At 42.4% G+C, this 19,144-nt stretch overlaps 1 protein-coding gene across 7 annotated transcripts in view; it reads left to right on the plus strand.

Annotated features, from left to right (window-relative positions):
• BRCA1 (BRCA1 DNA repair associated) overlaps positions 1–19,144 on the plus strand; it is a 60,235-nt gene that overhangs the window by 36,796 nt on the left and 4,295 nt on the right. For all 7 annotated transcript variants that reach the window (XM_045781763.2, XM_087854344.1, XM_087854347.1 and 4 more), the window contains 8 exons: positions 2,092–2,218; positions 4,106–4,293; positions 5,421–5,731; positions 8,234–8,321; positions 10,510–10,587; positions 11,086–11,126; positions 13,520–13,603; positions 18,793–18,847. In XM_045781763.2, coding sequence (XP_045637719.2) covers positions 2,092–2,218; positions 4,106–4,293; positions 5,421–5,731; positions 8,234–8,321; positions 10,510–10,587; positions 11,086–11,126; positions 13,520–13,603; positions 18,793–18,847 — 972 coding nt within the window. The remainder of the gene's footprint in view (positions 1–2,091; positions 2,219–4,105; positions 4,294–5,420; positions 5,732–8,233; positions 8,322–10,509; positions 10,588–11,085; positions 11,127–13,519; positions 13,604–18,792; positions 18,848–19,144) is intronic.

Genomic DNA, 19,144 nt, shown 5'->3' on the forward strand with positions numbered 1-19,144 from the left:
CTTAATATCTTTCCTACTTCCCTGTTGTTTTTTCCTTTGATTTCTCTCCCAATACTTTGCATAATTCTTAATGCATAATAGGCAGTCAGTAAGTTTGTTAAATGTTTGGTCTAGCCCATATTCCCTACCCATGAAGAATATAACAGGTTAAGACCCCCCAGAAGAGGGGCACCTGGGTGGCTTAGTCCATTAAGCATCTGCCTTCGGTACAGGTCATGATACCGGGTTATGGGATCGAGTCCCAAGTCGATAATGGGGTTATGGGATCGAGTCCCAAGTCAGGCTCCCTGCTCAGTGGGGAGTCTGCTTCTCCCTCTACCCCTCCCCTCATCTCTCTCTCACACACACTCTCTCTCTCTCAAATAAAATCTTAAAAAAAAAGACCCCCCCAGAAGAGGGGGTGATTTAAGAGGGACTATTCTAGGACTTGGGCTCTGGGTCCTGCTTTATGAAATAAGGATTAAGGAAGAAGAAGAGCAGAAAACTTTGCCCTGTGTGTTTTGTATACTATTGAGGTATCGAATCCAATTCAGGTTAGTTTAATTTCTTTGTAGTTTGAGCCCTATTGTATCGAAAAGAGCGGGACACCTGAGTGGCTGGGTCGGTTAAGCATCTGACCCTTGGTTTCGGTTCAGGTCATGGTCTCGGAGTCCTGGGATTGAGCCCCATGGGGCTCTGCGCTCAGCTTGGAATCTGCTTGGGATTCTCTCCCTCCCTCTCTGGCCCCCCACCCTCCTCTCACATTCTCCAGCGTTCGCATGCTGTCTCTCAAATAATAAAATCTTTAAAAAGAAAAGAGCAATTCATATGCCAGATGTTTAGACAATGGAATGACTTTAATATCTGTGTTTGTGTCTGAGGCTCCTCCCCCACACACTCTTTCACTTTTTTATTTTAACCCTTTCCAGTGGTTAATTCTGTTTGGTGTGATTCCTTAGAGACTACACATTACCTTTTATCAATTATCACCCTGTATTTAGGGGGAAGTGATACACAGTTGAAAGAAAAACCTGCTGGTTCACTGTAAGAATGCTTGCTTTCAGCAGTTGGGAGTTCCTGTGTTCCTAGAAACGCACAGGTCCAGAAAAAATAGGCATAAAGGAAACTAGAAATAATGCATTTGAGGAATAACTCGGGAGATCAGTGATTATTTCCCCCCAGGCTACCCAGTGACTTAAAAAACAGTTTAATTAGTATTGCCTTTTGTTTAAAATTTTCTGCCTTGACTTACTAATAAAAGCTCAAAATAAATTATAGTCGTCAGTGACTTTTTAATGGGTAGAAGACATTTGTAATTTTAAGTGTTTGTTTTTGCTTTTTAAAGATTTCTGCCTTGAAGGCATTTCCTAGAAAGCAGTGGTACAATAATACATTTGGAGGAATTAATAAATAAAAAGGACGCACTAACGTGCCAGAACTTTGCCTTGGGTCTGTTGTGTGTGTTTTCCTTTTCCTGTGCCGTTTCATCAGCTGTTCCATAGATTCCTTCAAGGTTCCTTATCAGTCAGCACCTTGGTTTTTGTGTGTGTTGGTTTTTTTTGGCTTGTTTTTTTCTGAGTCATTGAAAATGGGAAGCAAAATGTCACCTGTTTTTTTCTTTCTCATCCGACCGCTCCCCTCTTATTTCCCCACACGTGCAAAAAGTTCAACCCCCCATCCTCTGCAGTCTTTGATGTGGAGGCAGTAGGGAATGTGCTTTGTGCTTTCCAGTACTTTCTCTTCCCTGCTATCTAAGGGGATTTCAGAATAATTTATTTTGCTGCAGAGATAAAAATTCATTTCCTATTCTTGTTTCCTTATCATTCAGGGCCAAAAAATGTATGTTTTTTCCCAGCCTCGTCTCTGCCAGGTATCTTCATTGACTCCGTCCTGAACTGTTTCCTTTCATTGTCCCTACGATTTTTGAGTCATTTAGTTTCACCTGGTGCTGCAACACTTAGGTCTACAAAATTCTGTCTGATATACTTGTTTAAAAATCAATTTGATTGTCACAGGTTGCTGCTTTCGAAAAAATCGATATCCTCACCTGAATTATCACCATCAGGACAAAGCAGTAAAGTAGATTTCTTTGTTTTCTCATCCCATTTCAAGCAATATTAACTTCAGAGAAAAGTAGTGACTATCCTATAAGCCAGAATCCCGAAAGCCTTTCTGCTGACAAATTTCAAGTATCTCTGGATAGTTCCACCAGTAAAAATAAAGAACCAGGAACAAGAAGGTAAGACGTAATACATGTCAAGTTGTAGTCTCTAAATAACATCTTTACTTGTATTGAACTCTTATTTTTAAATTTTTTTCACCATCCTTTTTCTAGTTTTTTTGTAAAGAGCCATTTCTAACCTCTCATTGCTCTGGGACACTTCTTTTGTTTAATTGCACGTAGGTTTTCTGGATCTGTACAAGGCATGAGCTACGAGGTGAGAAATGCACAGATCTGTCCCTTTTGAAGGGCAGAATAAAACGTTGAACTGAAACCTCAGCAAGCCTGGGAGCTGAGGTAGACAGGCAGCCTTGGCCCTGATTGAAGTTTTGGCCTCTTTAGAAAAAGTTTAGCTATTGATTGACCCCAGGAAAAGTCAGACTATCTTTCAGGGATGTCTATGCAAATCATTATTGAGATAAGACTGTGTAGCACTTCATATTTTCCAAAGTACTTTATCTGCTTCCTCATTGGATTTTTACAGTACTGTAAGGGTAAAAGGACAGGTTGGGGCTGTTCTTCCTATTTGAAAGTTCAGGACAGAACCTCAGAGCCATCGCAGGCCTGCATCTCACCACTCTAGGAGGGAAATAGAATTCGTATTTATTGAGATCCTACTGTGTGTACATATACTTTTATTTTTTATTTGTCTTCCTGAAAATAGTGACAAGTTGTCAATAATCTAATCATACTATCTTTCAAGCCTCTTGAACTGATATATTTTTGAGGCTGGGAGACTGACATTGTGGCTGTGAGAGAATGCAAAGATCTGGCCTCCATAAGCACTGGCCCATGTTTAGAGGGAATGACCTCATTGCCATCAATTGAGCTAACCATTTAATATTTATACTAAATATTCCTATACCTTCTCCTCCTCCCCAGTGTACCCTATAGAGACTTCTATTAAAGAACCTGCATATTGGGGTGCCTGGGTGGCTTAGACAGCTAAGCGTCTGATTCTTGTTGCTTTTTTCATACATATACGAAAAGAAAAAAGAAAAAAGAACCTACACGTTGATTAAACGTCCTCTCTCTACTAGACTACCTGAGAGCGGTGATTCAGGTTTTGCTCATCTTTAATGCACAGGGCTTACTTTTATTGCCTGACTTGTAGTAAACACCCAATAATTGTTTAATAGACAATTATTTGATGTATTATAATTATTATTATTATGTTATAATATTATATAATCCATTATAATAGATTGTATATTATAAAAATTGTATTTGATTATTTAGTAGCCATTGTTTATTATTTAAAGGAAACGATAACTAATGCATTTGAGGATGAATTCCTCAAATCTGTTAAGTATCCTTTAAATAAATCTGTTGCTAAGTATCTTATTCTGCAAAGCCCTAAACACCGGAAAGAGTGGAGGATGGAATCACTGGGCGCATGTGCTCTTCTGACAGTACTTTATAGCTGGCTTTTGTTTTGAGAATGGCTTTAGATCTTGAAAAGGCAGGAGATAGGGATGTTTCTATGAATTCTGCTAAAATTGGGCAGAAAGAGTGAGTGCAGAAATGTCAAAATTAATCAGCTTTCTATTTTCATGAGAGATCTGATTCTGATACATCCATTTGGACTCAAGTGGAAGAGCGGATAGAATTTGATTGAGTGAGTGGCAGTGGAGAATTTGGTGAAATTTGCTGACACGCTTTTAAACAGCTGAGAAATATCCTGCCTCAGCCCAGGCCCTAAGGGGAGCTGTTATATGTCAGCCCTGACACGTTGGCAGGCTCCATGAATCCAGACTTCTGGGCAGTCACTTGGGTTCTTTTTCGCTAGTCATTCCCCATCTCCCTGACAGTGAGCTGCTCCACTTTCGCGTCCGCTGCCCAGGAAGTATGATGAGTCCTTTCACAAACTGTGGTGGTGTGTTTCTCCCTTCATCCTTCTTCTAGGTCTTCCCCTTCTCCATCCCGGTTGTTAGATACCAGGTGGTATGTGCACAGCGGCCCAAGGAATCTTCAGAACACAAACTGCCCGTCTCAAAAGGAGCTCATTAAGGTCATCAGTGTGGAGGAACAAGCACCGACTAAGTCAGAGGCCCAAGAGGTCGTGGAGCAGTCTTTGTTAAGACCAGATCTGGGTAATATTTCATCTGCTCTAATGGAGAAAACACTTCTGTTTTACTTTGAATCTGACCTAAAGATATTTTGGCTAATCAACTTTTCAGATGTCTAGCATGTCTAGTCTATAACGAATGCTTCTCTTATACTTAAACCCATTTTAGAAAAATAGCTTGAATATTAATCCAAATTTACATGAAAATTATTGCAGCTCTTAATCTGTCTTTACTGGTTTAACTCTAACAGTTTTGAGGATGGGAGAGTCTTGTGTGCTCTAAATATTTTATTTCAACTGTTAAGTAAGAATTCTAGGGCCCTAGGGGTGCCTGGCTGGCTCAGTCAGTAGAGGGTGCAACTCTTGATCTTGGGGTCATGAGTTTGAGCCCCACATTAGGCATAGAGATTACTTTAAAAAAAAAAAAGTAAAAAATAAAGAATTCTAGGGCCCTAGAATAAAGTTTTCAGCCTGTCCTTTATTGAAAAATGAGTCAAATCTCCAAAGTAAGCTCTTATTCTATGAATTAATGAATATAAATGACTATGCATTTTATGCCTTATAAATCACTTTAAATGAATGGTGTGTTTTATGGCTTATAAATCAAAGTTTCAATCAGTAAAGAAAGTTTTAAATTAGTCCTCAAAAACACATTATCATAAGAGGTGCTCTTTGGCACTAAATGTCGTATTTGGCCATGTTCATTAAGGTCATTTTAGGGATCTCATGCTTTCTCTTTGGCTATGCTTACTTCCTGATGGAGTGACGTTCTCTGAAGTGTTTCAGGAATGGTCTTCTATTTTTAATTTGGTAATGATATCTGATGATTTATTAAGTCAAAAAGACAATGATATCATCATGGATAAAGAAAAATCGAGTATTTGTCTAATTTTTCAAAATTGTTCTCCTTCCTTACAAAAGTACCTTGTTCTTTACGGTCATTGTTAAACAGTTGGAGAATATAGGTAATAAAAACTTCGAAAAGAATATTTAAAGTTACTTGTATTCCTGTCATTAGCAATAAAATGCTGCTATATTTCTTTAGTCAGTTGGCTTAAACTTTTATTTTTAAAATATAGAATCATGATGAATAGTATTTGTAATTCAAGATTCATCGTCGTCTGGGCTAACTTCTTCCCCTGTGCCTTTCAGAGGGAACCCCTTACCTCGAGTCTGGAATCAGCCTCTTCTCTGATGACCCTGAGTCTGACCCCTCTGCAGACAGAGCCCCAGAGCCAGCTCATGTTAGCAGCATGCCAACTTCAACCTCTGCTTTGAAATTACCCCAATTTCAAGTTGAAGAATCAGCCAAGAGTACAGCTGCTGTCCATGTTGCTAATACTGCTGGGTATAATAAGAGGGAAGACACTGTGGGCAGGGAGAAGCCAGAAGTTATATCTTCAGTAAAAAGAATCAACAGAACAATATCTATGGTGGCATCAGGCTTAACCCCAAAAGAATTTGTGAGTGTATTTATGTATCTCCCTAACAACTGAGATTTCTTAACAAATTACAACTAGTTTTAAGTAGGTACTAGCAATGAATAACCTATAGGGAGAAATCTAGGAACCAAGAATGATTATATGTAATCTAATTTCCATTGTTAATTTCTTTCTTTTTTTTTTTTTTTAAAGATTTTATTTATTTATTCGACAGAGATAGAGACAGCCAGCGAGAGAGGGAACACAAGCAGGGGGAGTGGGAGAGGAAGAAGCAGGCTCATAGCGGAGGAGCCTGAGGTGGGGCTCGATCCCATAACACCGGGATCACGCCCTGAGCCGAAGGCAGACGCTTAACCGCTGTGCCACCCAGGCGCCCCTCCATTGTTAATTTCTGAAGATTGGGACCTAGATAAAGCTGTAGCATGGACTATTCTGTATATATTTACTTAAAATAATTATTAAACATTAACAGAAAGGTTATAGCTTTGGGTATAATATAGAGCTTTTTAATTTTAATTTTTTTTCTGAAAAAGCAAGTAAGTATACTTTTAATCCCCAGAGGAAACACCTTGGTTTATGTCTGTGTGCTTACGAGCATAATTAACTAAATCCAAAGTGGTCCCAAGCAAATGGCCAGATAGTGGCATTTCTCCAGTGTTTGTCTTTATCCTGGCTTGTAACCCAGTTATTCAATAGCCTGCTCTATCATTTCTGCCCTACAGCACCCCTTCCCTATTAGGATTTGACATGTCCTTGAGCCCCTGGTACCAGAAATAGGATTTGTTTCACATTGTAGAAAAATATCCATTAAAATATTAAGACCACTGAAATTTTGTTTCTGCTTGGGCAGAGTGTAGATTTCAGACATCATAGGAAATTGACCTCCCAGGGTAGTTAATCACCATTGGTATCCTTTCATAATAAAGTAAGTTGAATGAATATTTCTTTAAAATCGTAAGATAACACACCAGCGTATCACATGGATGCAATAGTGGGTGCCATTTATTGCACACCGAGAGATGACCCAGTCATTCTTAAGTATCTTTCTTAATATATCCTTCCTAGGCTTCCTTTAAGCCTTTCTTAATATATCCTTCCTAGAACCATTTCTCCTCCTCTCTATAGGTAGTGGCTCAGGGGCCAAATGTATCCCACTGCTAAAAGGGCAGAGAGTAACCTGTGTCTGCCCTAGTAGATACAGTGAATAAATTCTCATCAATAATGCTAGAATTCCCATCTCACAACCATGCGCCCAGATCAGCTGTCTGTTCTGAAAATTCATACCTTTGTCTGCTTCTACTGCTCTTGATCATTTCCCTGTACATCTAGAATTCCCATTTATTCATTGAAAATTAGCATTCCCCTTTCCTTTGTTTTGTGAGTTCAGCTTTTCCGAGAGGCTAAAATGATCTAATCTTTTCTTGCTGTGGACAACTCAGAGCTGCAGATTAGACTGTAAGTGACTTGGGTACGTGTTGTCTTTAGGCAAGCCCAGAAGAAAACTTTTAGGCTCCATTCAGAGTTGCTGAAGTGTGGTAAATTTATTATGAAAGCTGCTGACTGTAGTACACATGATTAATTCCAAAGCCCATATTAAGATGATCTTTTTAGCAGTTGCTCTTCTAACTGAACACTGTTTCAAGGCTGGGATTTCAGCAATTAATCAGTTCAGAATTGCTAATGATCCTGGCAGAGGGCAGTGGCAAAAGGGGGAGGATGTCATTAGCTTCTCTAGCCTCCCTTTTGCAGTGCCCTGTGGCAGTAGGGAGCAAGGCAGCTTGAAAGAAAGATGCCTGCTCTCCGCGGCAGCATTGTACAGCGCAGAAATATTGGCATGGGTGGCCATGACCAGTACATGATGGCCCTTGGGAAGCAAAGTTGTTTACCAAACAGTAGCTACTGATGATGTCAGCTGTGTCCATAATGGATCTGGTTAATCCCTTTTACTGCCTATTGATTTTTATTTGGCTGATAGATTATAGCTAGAAGGCTGTAGCTTTCTTTTGGGAAGCATCTGAGTCTCCTCCAATCCTCATCCTTAAGAGGAATTGATAGTTTCCGCACTGACCTTTAGAAGCGTCTTGACTTGAATGTTTTGTAACTATCAGAGGGTTGAACCGTGTTTTTCAGCCACATCCATATCTGTGGCATACCTTTCTGAATAGGCTGGTTACCTCTTGGCTTATAGAGTGTAGGCTGATAAATCTAAATTATAGTCGAGTATCACTCTGCAAAGAAACTGTTTTAGGGAATCAAATGATATCTGCTATTAAAGGGAAAAATTATTATTTTGAATCCTGGGTTGTAATTCCGTGTCTGTAAGCACAGACTATTTTAGAATGCTTTCCTTGATTTCTACATAATTTTTATTAAATTACTATTTATTTTGGGCCTTCAGGCCCATTTGAATAAAAGGGATGTACCTTTTGTGAGGAAAATGGAGAGTCAAAGCTGGGGTAACCAACAGTCTAAGCTGTGTACTAGAGGTAATTTATTATAATGTAATATTTCATTTGATTTCAGATGCTTGTGGAGAAGTTTGCCAAAAAACACCACATCGCTTTAACGAATCAAATTTCTGAAGAGACTACTCATGTCATCATGAAAACAGGTATACCAAGAGCCTGATAGAGCATGTTGCATCTGTTGCATAAAACTACATGAAGAAATGGGAGAGTTTGTTAAGCAAAGCATGGATGACAATCTTCCAGCAGTCGATCAGTTATTTATGAAAGAAAAATAATAGTTTGGCTATGTCCTGACCCCCTTTTGTTTGGGTTAAGATTTGGAGAGTAGTGAGCCAGAACGGCGAGCCACTTCTAGTCCATCCTGCCTAGACCACACTGTGTGAAGGGCTGTCTGATAAGGCAGAGCCCAAGTCCTGGAGGAACACATGGGGCAAAGGGGAATGAAGCGACTTCGCACTCAAAATCTGGGCGGTTGGAAACGCCAGCTCCATGTCCACTCCGTGTCCTAGCTCCACTCGCACACCTGGATTGAGTGTGGTTGACAGTTTTTCAGGAAGCAAGTCCACTGTCCGCTCTGAGGTGGCCTAGCATATGAACCAGGAAAAAGAGAAGGGGAAAATTCATTTGTCCTACACCTTCCTCTTTTTCAATCTTAATTATGGCTTGTATGATCACAGAGACCCCAGAGGCTTTTAGCTTAAATCTAAGCAAACATCTCAGGGCTGCTGAAAAAGCTCATTTGAAATTGGGCCTTATGAACATAATCCTAGTGTCCAGAGCAAGCGAAGTGTAGACTCTGACCCCCCCGGCTGTATCGTCTGCGGGAGCGACTGCCCGGAAGACGACGTGCTCTGCTTTGAGCACCGTGCTTTCTTCTGAGGCTGGGCAGTGACAAACTTAAACTAGAGTGTTTATCCAGACGTGGATGACGAGGATGGGGGACAGGCATTCATAGCAGCGTCATTTGAAGAACAGAGGAAGAAATGAAAAGACTGAAGTTAACGAGTCGACTGTCTTCAGTATTTGAAGAGCTGCTTTCTGGAAGAGGAGGTGGACTCCCTTGTTGGGCCCCAGAAAGCAAAGAGCAGTGTGTGCGGCACACAGAAGATGAAGACTGTAGTTCAAGTCTGAAAACCTTTCGAGTGAAAGTGACTCTCCGGAAGTACAGTGGTTCTCTCCAGGATGTTTCTGTCGTGTAGCTGCTGGCGCTTGAGTGTAGGGTCTGCACTCCTGGGCAGGGGCACAGTGCCTTCGAAACCTCTAAGATCTTCGGTTTCTGAGGTGCAAAGACTGTACCACAGGGTCGGAGGATAAGGCTCACAGGAATCAGGTGCCAGGAGAAGGTACTTTGAACTAAGTACTGTTTTAGAGATGAATGTCATTAAAGTTTAATGTATCTGAAGCTGTAGTTTAGGAGCAAAGCTGCTGAAAGGTGAAAAGAAAACTTTAAAATGCAAATTAAAGTTGTTCAGTCTTTAAACAAAGGCAATACAACATTGGCTACTTTTAAACTAAAAATGAACTAAAATAGAATTCTGAGTTTAAAGTCTATTACTGAATCAACTTTTACAACAGTTTAAAAAGCTTTAAAAATTGAAGAAAGAAAAAAGTTTTTTTTTAACTCGTGAAGAATTCTGGGAGAGAAAAATGGCTATTGCTTCCACTGGCAGATGGCCTCCTGTGTTTAAGATTTAGTTAAATCCATTTCTCCTGTTTAAAACTAAGTGTTCTTTCCTCATTTTGCTTAGTTCTTCAAAGGGGGCCTTTGAAACGCTACGAAAAAACAGAACTGATTCTTCAGCTACTGCTTTCTGAAATACGTAGGAAAGAGAAAAGCTGTGAAAATAGTCTCTTTGCCTGGCCCTCTCAGAAAAATTAGGAATTAAGGAGTTAGGACTCCCCAGCAGATGTTCTGGGGTGAAACTTTATCACTTACGTGGACATTTCAGATTCAGGATTTCACGTACTTGTGTCCTTTCACATTTTGCCGTCCAGTGACATAGACCTTCCCCATCCACATGTATCGGTACTACTGACTCGGGGAATTTCTTGAACACGGTGACAGACATCTTGAGCTCCTAGAAGATAAAGTAGACCTTTCCTATGGTGTTAACCTCGTGTCAGCCTCTTCCGGGCTTCCAAAGATGCACACTTGCTGGTTATAATTAGAGATGCTTCCAGCCTCTGAGTCTATCACCAGGGCTGTTGGAATCATCAATCCGGATTGATCTCAAGTGGCATAAGGAGCTGGGGGCACTTTAGCTTCTTACAGCAGAACTTCCTGATTTTTGTTTTCAGCTTCTAATCCTTTGGATGTTTTTCATCCTGCAGATGCTGAGTTTGTGTGTGAACGGACACTGAAATATTTTCTGGGTATCGCAGGAGGAAAATGGGTAGTTAGCTATTTCTGTAAGTACAATATAATGTCTCCCCTCCTCCCTTTAACACCTCAGAATTGCATTTTTACACCTAACATTTTTTAACACCTAAGGTTTCTGCTGATGCTGAATCTGAATTACCAAAAGGTCTTTAATGGTAACACTCAACTAGCTTTATCTTGAATGCATATCTCTTTGTTCAAATAAGCTGGTGATGTTGGGGAAAATGGATTTCTTTTTATAACTAATAGGACCTAATCTGCTCCTAGCAAAGTTAGCACATAACTGAGGATTTATTTAATACCAGGCAGAAATCCATGTGCAGCAGGCACTTTTATAATGTTTAAATTAAGCCAGCACTGTGTCTGCAGAAGAAAATCTATTAGGGAGCTGTGGCCTTATAGAGAGAGGACCTCTACTCAGTGTTCTGCCGTCTGCGCTGTTACCCGAATCGCTTCCCCGTCCACCTCCATGAAAAGAGCACCTTCTTCTGCCTTTGTGTGACCTGTCTTTTCTGTCATCTCTTTAGGGGTGACCCAGTCTATTAAAGAAAGAAAGATACTAGATGAGGTACGTACTCGATGTTACAAACGAATCAAAAAGACTTGGTGCCGCTGTCACAGAATCACTGAACACTTCTCTACTTCCTTGCTTGTACTGCTTTCCAAAGACTTTCCCTGACGATGTGAATCATCAAGAATTGCACAGAGCAACGCAGGAAATTCTGCGTTCTCACTCATTTGTTCAAGTTTCAGTAGAAACAATCCTTTCCTCAGAGGGAGGAAAAGGAATTTATAAAGCGGAAAGAAAAGATTCGTAAGCCTGAGAAACAGGCCCACCTGATCTCATGTGCATCGACCTTTGTAGAAAACTCGTTATCCACAGTCTTCTAAGGAAAACCCTTCGTATTAATATGCAAATGTATGTGCTTAAAACTCAGAGGCCTTTAAAGAGATGTTACTTTTACGATCCTGAGAACAGTGAGGTAAATAAGACAGCGTAGGAGGAGGAATAATTTTAGAACAGAGCCATCTAAGAGCTGCCAGTGACAACAGATCAGGCAAAATAAAATTAGCAAAAGCAGTTTTAAACTACTATGCTCTATTCAGCATATTCATAATTAATCAAATGACGTTTTTGTTGGTTTTAACTTTGATTCCGTGACCTAATATAATCCTGCTCTTGGGGAACAGGAATACAGCTGCAGATGAGACTGGTGGGTCCGTGCTCTGCTGGGATTCCTGTTCTATTGAGGGAAGACATACAATAAATAAAGATGCATTTAAAATACCAATAAAAGGGGAACCCAGGTGGCTCAGTTAGTTAAGCGTCTGACTCTTGATCTCAGCTCAGGTTTTGATCTCAGGGTTGTAAGTTCAAGCCCCGTGTTGAGCTCCACACTGGGCGTAGAGCCTACTTTAAAAAACCAAACAAACAAAACCAATAAATACTATGGAATAAAAACTTAAAAAAAAAAAAAAGAATGATAGTAGCCGGATAATTAAAAATAAATACATACATACATACTTACTTACTTACCGTGGAGAACTATACAGAACAGACTAGCAACTGACTGAGGAGGTTGATTACCTAGGGACACCAGGGAAGGCTTTCTGAAAAGCTTGAGCTGAGACCTAAAAGACCAAGAATTGGCCTGGGAAAATGTAGGGAACAAATGTTAACAGGCAGAAGAACAGCAAGCATAAATGTCTTGCGGTAGGAATGAGTTTGGTTTATTAATTAAAGAAAAATAGGCCAGTATAGCTGGAGAGCAGCAGTTGGGGAATTATATGTAGGGAGCAGTGGTTGGACCAGGGGTTGGAGAAGGTCATGGACAAGGGCTAGATCAGGTAGGATTTGGTGGAAGTTGTGGTAAGGAATTTGAATTCTATTTGCAGGGTAATGGGTGGCATGGAGATGGTAAGAAGAGGTTGGTTTGAGTTATGTTTGGAGATAGGACCTGCTAAAGGGTTAAATTTGGAGGATGAGGTAAAGGGAGGCATTGAGGGGCTAAGGCTTAGGTTTTGGGCCTGAACAATAGAGTGGATGTTAGTAATAGTAAATCAGATAAGGAAGACCCAGGAGAAGCATCCTGAGAGGGGGCAGAACGGGAGGCAGGAGCAAAGTCAAGAGCTCTGTTTTAGATGTGTGAGTTTGGGGATTTATAGTAGACTTCCAGGTAGAGAGCTTAAGTAGGCACGGGGGTGCAATCAGGACAAGGAATTTGAGGGTCAGCTTCAAATAGGTGACATTTTTAGCGCTAGACTTTTCTCACTCAAGTGTCTATGAAATGTTAAGTGTTCTTTACTCTAATAACAGCCTATGGTGATGTTCACGGCTGTCTTCCCTACAATCGAGTTTCGGTCAGAATTATTCCTAAGCATTCTTTCCCAGAATTCGCCCAAAAGCTCTAACCTCCGCAGTCCCATTATTCTTTATTTCCTCATCCTTGACCATTCAGAACCAGTGATTTTGAAAAAGTGCTTTCTTTAGTGTGTTAATGTATATTTTATCATTTTGGTCTCATTAGCTGTAAATCTCTCGATGGAAATCTGAGAAGCCCTTATTTCTTTAGATGGTAATACGCAATTGATTTAAGAGATCAGGAATTCTCCAGTTTCCTTTATAACAGCACAGTATTAACAGTTTAATCTCAGTGCTAACTGAATGTTTTGAGAAGAGACAGATGTTGAAAATTAAAAAACATTAAGTCCCGATGAGGTGAAAAGCCAATTGTTCATTTCTACCCACAAAGATTTGCTTCAGCGAATTGATTTCAGCAGCTGAGATGCTGGTCATTTCATTCAATCCACCAGAAAGAATGATTTTTTGGGGGCAGGGGCGAGGTTGTCAAAATTCTGCCTGGCAGTACTGAATTCCTTAATACGATGTATATACTCTACTTCCATTGAAGGAGGCTTCTCTTTCTCTGATCCCTGTGGTTTGCTTTGGGTTTCTTCCAGCATGATTTTGAAGTCAGAGGAGATGTTGTGAATGGAAGAAACCACCAAGGTCCGAAGCGAGCAAGAGAATCCCGGGACAGAAAGGTAAAGGCCCACTCTGCCATGTTGACATGGCACCCACCACGCTGCATTCCAGTCCCCCCGTGGAGATGGTCTCATGCACCTGTAAGGGGCATTGCATCGTCACTGCTAGAGCACTAGCTGGGTGCTTCCATAGAGGTTCTTATTTATTTATTTGTTGTTTGTTTCTTTGTTTGTTTTACCGTTTATTTGAGAGACAGAGCACAAGCAGGGGGAGGGGCAGAGGGAGAAGCAGACTCCCTGCCAAGCAGGGAGCCCAACTCGGGGCTCCATCCCAGGACTCGGAGATCGTGACCTGAGCCAAAGACAGATACTTAACTGACTGAGCCACCCAGGCACCCCTTTTTTATTTTTTATTTTATTATTATTATTTTTTTAAAGATTTTATTTATTTATTCGACAGAGATAGAGACAGCCAGCAAGAGAGGGAACACAAGCAGGGAGAGTGGGAGAGGAAGAAGCAGGCTCCCAGCGGAGGAGCCTGATGTGGGGCTCGATCCCATAACGCCGGGATCACGCCCTGAGCCGAAGGCAGACGCTTAACCGCTGCAGGCACCCCTTTTTTAATTTTTAAAGAAGATTTATTTGTTTGTTTTAGAAAGAGAGCGCATGAGCAGGAGGGCAGAGGGAGAGGGAGAGAGAATCTCAAGCAGACTGCACTGAGCCTGGAGCCCAACACTGGGGCTCAGTCCCACGACCCTGAGATCATAACCTGAGCCAAAACCAAGTGTCAGGCGCTTAACTGACCACACCACCCAGGCACCCCTAGGTTCTTTTTCAGTTCTCCTAGCCCAGCAAGGTAAATAAGTATTCTCTCCATGCTATGAATGCAGGAACTTAGAGGTGTAGGGAAGCTATGTACTTTGGACTCCAGTCTGGGGTTCAAACCTCAGCTGGTAAGTGGCAGAGCTGGGATTTGAAACAGATGTGAAGCTAAGGCCTTTCTCGTTTCCACTTCACCGTGGTGTCTTTCTGTAGAGAAGTGTGGACATTGCTGCAAGGGGGATGAGACGCATTGAGCAAAGTGGACATTGCTGCAAGAAGAGAAAGTGATTGATAAATCGACAGCTAACATCTTCATAATGTATACTGTATGCTAGGGTCTGCTCTGAACACACAATCACGTTAACTAATAATTTTACAGGAGCCCAGGGTGCCTGGGTGGCTCAGTCATTAAGCATCTACCTTGGCTCAGGTCATGATCTCAGAATCCTGGGATCAAGCCCCATGTCGGGCTCCTTGCTCAGTGGGGAGTCTACCTCTCTCTCTCCCTCTGCCTCTCCCCACTCCCTTATGCTGTATCTCTCTCAAATAAATAAAATCTTTGTTTTTAAAGATTTATTTATTTATTTACTTGACTGAGAGAGCGAGTGAGCACAAGCAGGGGGAGCGGCAGGTGGAGGGAGAGGGAGAAGCAGGATCCCCACTGAGCAGAGAGCCCAACATGGGGCTCTATCCCAGAACCCTGGGATCATGACCTGAGCCGAAGGCAGACGCTTAACTAAGCCTCCCAGGCACCCCACAAATTAGTAAAATCTTTTTAAAAAATTTTTTACAGCAGCCCTATGAGGTGTGTACTATAATTATACCTATTTTGTTTTAAGATTTTGTTCATTTGAGAGAGAGAGAGAGCATGAGAAGGGGTAGGTGCAGAGGGAGAGGGAGAAGCTGACTCCCCGCTGAGCCAGAAGCCTGACACAGGGCTTGATTCCAGGATTCTGAGATCATGACCTGAGCTGAAGTCAGACACTTAACTGACTGAGTCGCCCAGGTGCCCCTAATTATACCTATTTTATAGATGAGAAAATGAAAGCTCAGAGGCGTTGAGTGAATTGCCCAAGCTCACACAGCCAGTTGGAAACCCATGATTAGTTGAACACATGTAGTCAAGTTCCAGAATCTGAGCTCTTAACAATATCCTAGTTTCTTGGGACATGTGGCTGGCTCAGTCAGTGGAGCATGCAACTCTTGATCTCAGGGTTGTAGGTTTGAGCCCCACATCAGGTGTAGATTACTGGGGAAAAAAATCTTAATACTAGGGGCATCTGGTTGGCTCATTCAGAAGAGCATACGACTCTTTATCTTGGGGTTGTGAGTTAGAGCCCCATGTTGGGTGTAGAGATTACTTAAATAAATAAAAACTTTAATTAAAAAATCTTTAAAAAAATACCACAGTTTCTTGGAAAGGTATAGATTTCACAGAGGAAAAAAAATAGATTATCCTAACAACTTTACAAATGAACGACTGGAGGCCCAGAAAGACTCCTTGATTTTCCCCAGGTCGTACTGTAGCAGATGATGGAGCCAAAGCGATGTCACCCTCTCAGGGAGAAGTCCGGGCAAGATTTCACACTTGCCTGTCGGGCCTGAGCTGGCTGCTCTCTCAGCTCACTGACCGAGTGCTTACGTGCCTAGTCTGTGTTTCTTCCTTTTTTTAAATGTGCACCACTGGGCCTTTCCAAACAGTCCCATACGGAGCACCGTCTGTCCCTTTATAGAACTTGAGCAAGAACCAGCAGAGGTGATTTTCTAGAGAAAACTGCTTGGGCAGGGCTCTGAACCCTTGGGGTCAGCCCACCCCCACCCTCTGAGCCTATCAAGGAACTTCCAGATGCCAAGAAAAGCTGCTGGCGCTGTCTCTGCTTCTGCCTTCACCCCAGGGGAGTTCTGTGGGAGCCAGTCATTTGTTTGTATTTCCCTGCGTGCAAGGCAGAATTAGCACCAGATTCTTCCTCCTTCAAAGGAAATTCCAACATTTGGGGATTTTTCCTGATTTGGGGATGGCAATGATGGAAGATGCCCGGTCACAGTAGTGACATTCTGAAGATACTAAATGTCGCCATAGTGTTTTCCTGTGGGAGAGGAATGTGTCTGTAGAGCTGAAACTTCAAATTTCTTATCTCATAACTAGACATCCTCATCAGTGAGTGTCAGCTTGGATATAAAAATTCCTAATCTTTTGTCCTTTTCACGGCACCATTTGGCTCCAGCCAGCCGCCTGGGGAGAGCTTTCAACCTTACGAGCAGCGAGATCCTGTCAGCTGGTTGGGATGCCGTTTCTTCATACAGATCCTAAGAGTGGCATATGCGGACGCTGTCACAACAGAAACAGACTTGTCCTGCTCCTCTTTTTGTTGTTATGTTTTGTTTTGTTTAAAGACTTTACTTATTTGAGAAAGAGAGAGAGATAGCGAGAGAGAGCAGGAAAGGGGAGGAGAGGCAGAAGCAGGCTCCCCGCCAAGCAGGGAGCCTGATGCGGGTTTCGATCCCAGGACCCTGGGACCACAACCTGAGCCGAAGGTAGATGCTTTACCAACTTAGCCCCCCAGGCACCCCGACCTGCTGCTGTTTCTTATTCCTGTGGCTGTAGCTGAGATGAGAGTGGAGAGGCTCATTTCCTGAAGGCCTTCGTGAGTTTTTAGCTCCTGATTTTTCTGTACCCCGGTTTCTCTTATTTGAAAGGAGGTGAGTTCCAGGCCTAGGCAGGTTCCTTTTTTGTGGAATGGGGAGAAAGAGGGTCAAGAGAAGGATGGTTACCCAAATGATACCCATCCAGCCAACTGACACAGCTTCACATTTCTTCTAAATGATTAACCTAGCAGGGCGCCCGGGTGGTTCAGTCATTTAAACCTCCAGCTCAGGTCGTGCTCTCATGGGTTGTGGGATCAAGCCCCACGTTGGGCTCTGCACTCAGTGGGGAGTCTGCTTGAGAGGTTTTCTCTCCCTCTGCCCCTCCCCCCACTGGTGCTTGCGCAGTGAGCACTCTCTCTCTTTCTCTCTCAAATAAATAAGTAAATCTTTGAAAAAATAAATAAAAAATAAATGATACCCTAGTGCTTGCCTAAGAACCTGTGCCAGTGTATGTATAAGAATCCGCCTGTCACATGAGCCACACGAGGCTGTTGAAATTCTAGATAACTAAATTAAATAAAATATGAAGTTTAGTTCCTCACTCACCGTAACCACATTTCAAGAGCTTGGTAGCTACATGTGACTTGTGGCCACCTTATTAACACAAATATAGAACATTTCCATCATCATAGCAAGTTCTTTTGTTTTTTAAAGTTTATTTCCTTATTTAAGTAATCTCTACACCCAACGTGGGGCTCAAACCCATGACCCCGAGATCAAGAGTCACATGCTCCACCGACTGAGCCAGCCAGGCGGCCTCAGAAAGTTCTTGTGGACGGTGCTAGCGAGCACTGTATGTAAGTGGAAGAGGCGCGTCGGGGGTGCAGGATAATCTGTGGTCGTGATCCCTGGGTCCTGGGATCGAGCCCACATCGGGCTCTCTGCTCAGCAGGGAGTCTGCTTCTTCCTCTCCCTCTGCCCTCCCCTCCCCTCCTGTGCTCTCTCTCTCTCAAATAAATAAATCTTTTTTTTTTTTTTAAGATTTTATTTATTTATTTGACAGAGAGAGAGAGACAGCCAGCGAGAGAGGGAACACAAGCAGGGGGAGTGGGAGAGGAAGAAGCAGGCTCCCGGCCGAGGAGCCTGATGTGGGGCTCGATCCCAGGACTCCGGGATCACGCTCTGAGCCAAAGGCAGATGCTTAACGACTGAGCCACCCAGGTGCCCCTCAAATAAATAAAATCTTAAAATAAAAAGAAAGAGAAAAGAAAAGCCGTTTCGGTTGCCGGAAGGAACAGTGGCCATTCTCAGAGCAGTGTGAAGGTAGGAACAGATGGTCAGAGGCCAGAAGAAAGTCAGAGGACGAAAGGAGCACGTAAAATCGACATAGACTTCTCTGCCAGTTAGGGTGCTGGTTAGCCTTGATGTACCAAGTCCGGAAAAACAAACTGCAGCTTACAGGTTGAATTTCTTGCCATCCAAGCGTTTTCTTAACTATAAAGAGGGCTCGTTTTTCTTTTGTCTCAACAAGAAGTGAAGTCACCAGGAAGGAGCCTGGGCCTGACTGGTGGCAGAGCGGGATGCTGAGCCTCTGACTACCAAAGACTGGCTGTAGCGTGGGTGCACTACACACACGCTTTTTTTTAGAAGTCTTCTAAAATCCGTCAGTGTTCGGGCATGGGATTCATGGTCTCTGGGAAGCGGCAGAAATGATCAGGTGGTAAAGAAAAAAGAAAGTCCTTCGTTTTGGAGAGTCTGTTTGTATTGTTTTTTATAAAATGCATACTCATTTATAATTAGTGTTTCTCTCTCTCCATCCCTCTGTCCCACGCTTCTCCCAGATCTTCAGGGGCCTAGAAGTCTGTTGCTATGGGCCCTTTACCAACATGCCCACAGGTAAGAGACTGGGAGAAGCACACAGTCCGGCACCAGCCTTTCCCTTCCCTGGTGGAGTGTTACAGGAGAGACCGTTTTAAGGGGCTTCCTCAGATTGGCGAAGTCCTCTAGAGCGTATTCTGTTTCTCTACCATCTGTCGGACAAAACCACACCTAAATGTTACCCTCTGTCCAAAAACCAGCCCTGCGCCCCTTCTCAAGATCTTGAAGGCCGTGAAAAGTTAGCTTCTAGGATGCAGCGTTCTGTGCTCAGACGGAGTAGAGGTGCCCTTACGGCCCTTTGGTTTGCGAAAGGAG

The sequence above is a fragment of the Ursus americanus genome, chromosome 23, assembly GCF_024610735.1.
Source record: "Ursus americanus isolate L20-20 chromosome 23, mUrsAme1.1.p, whole genome shotgun sequence".
Classification (NCBI taxonomy): domain Eukaryota; kingdom Metazoa; phylum Chordata; class Mammalia; order Carnivora; family Ursidae; genus Ursus; species Ursus americanus.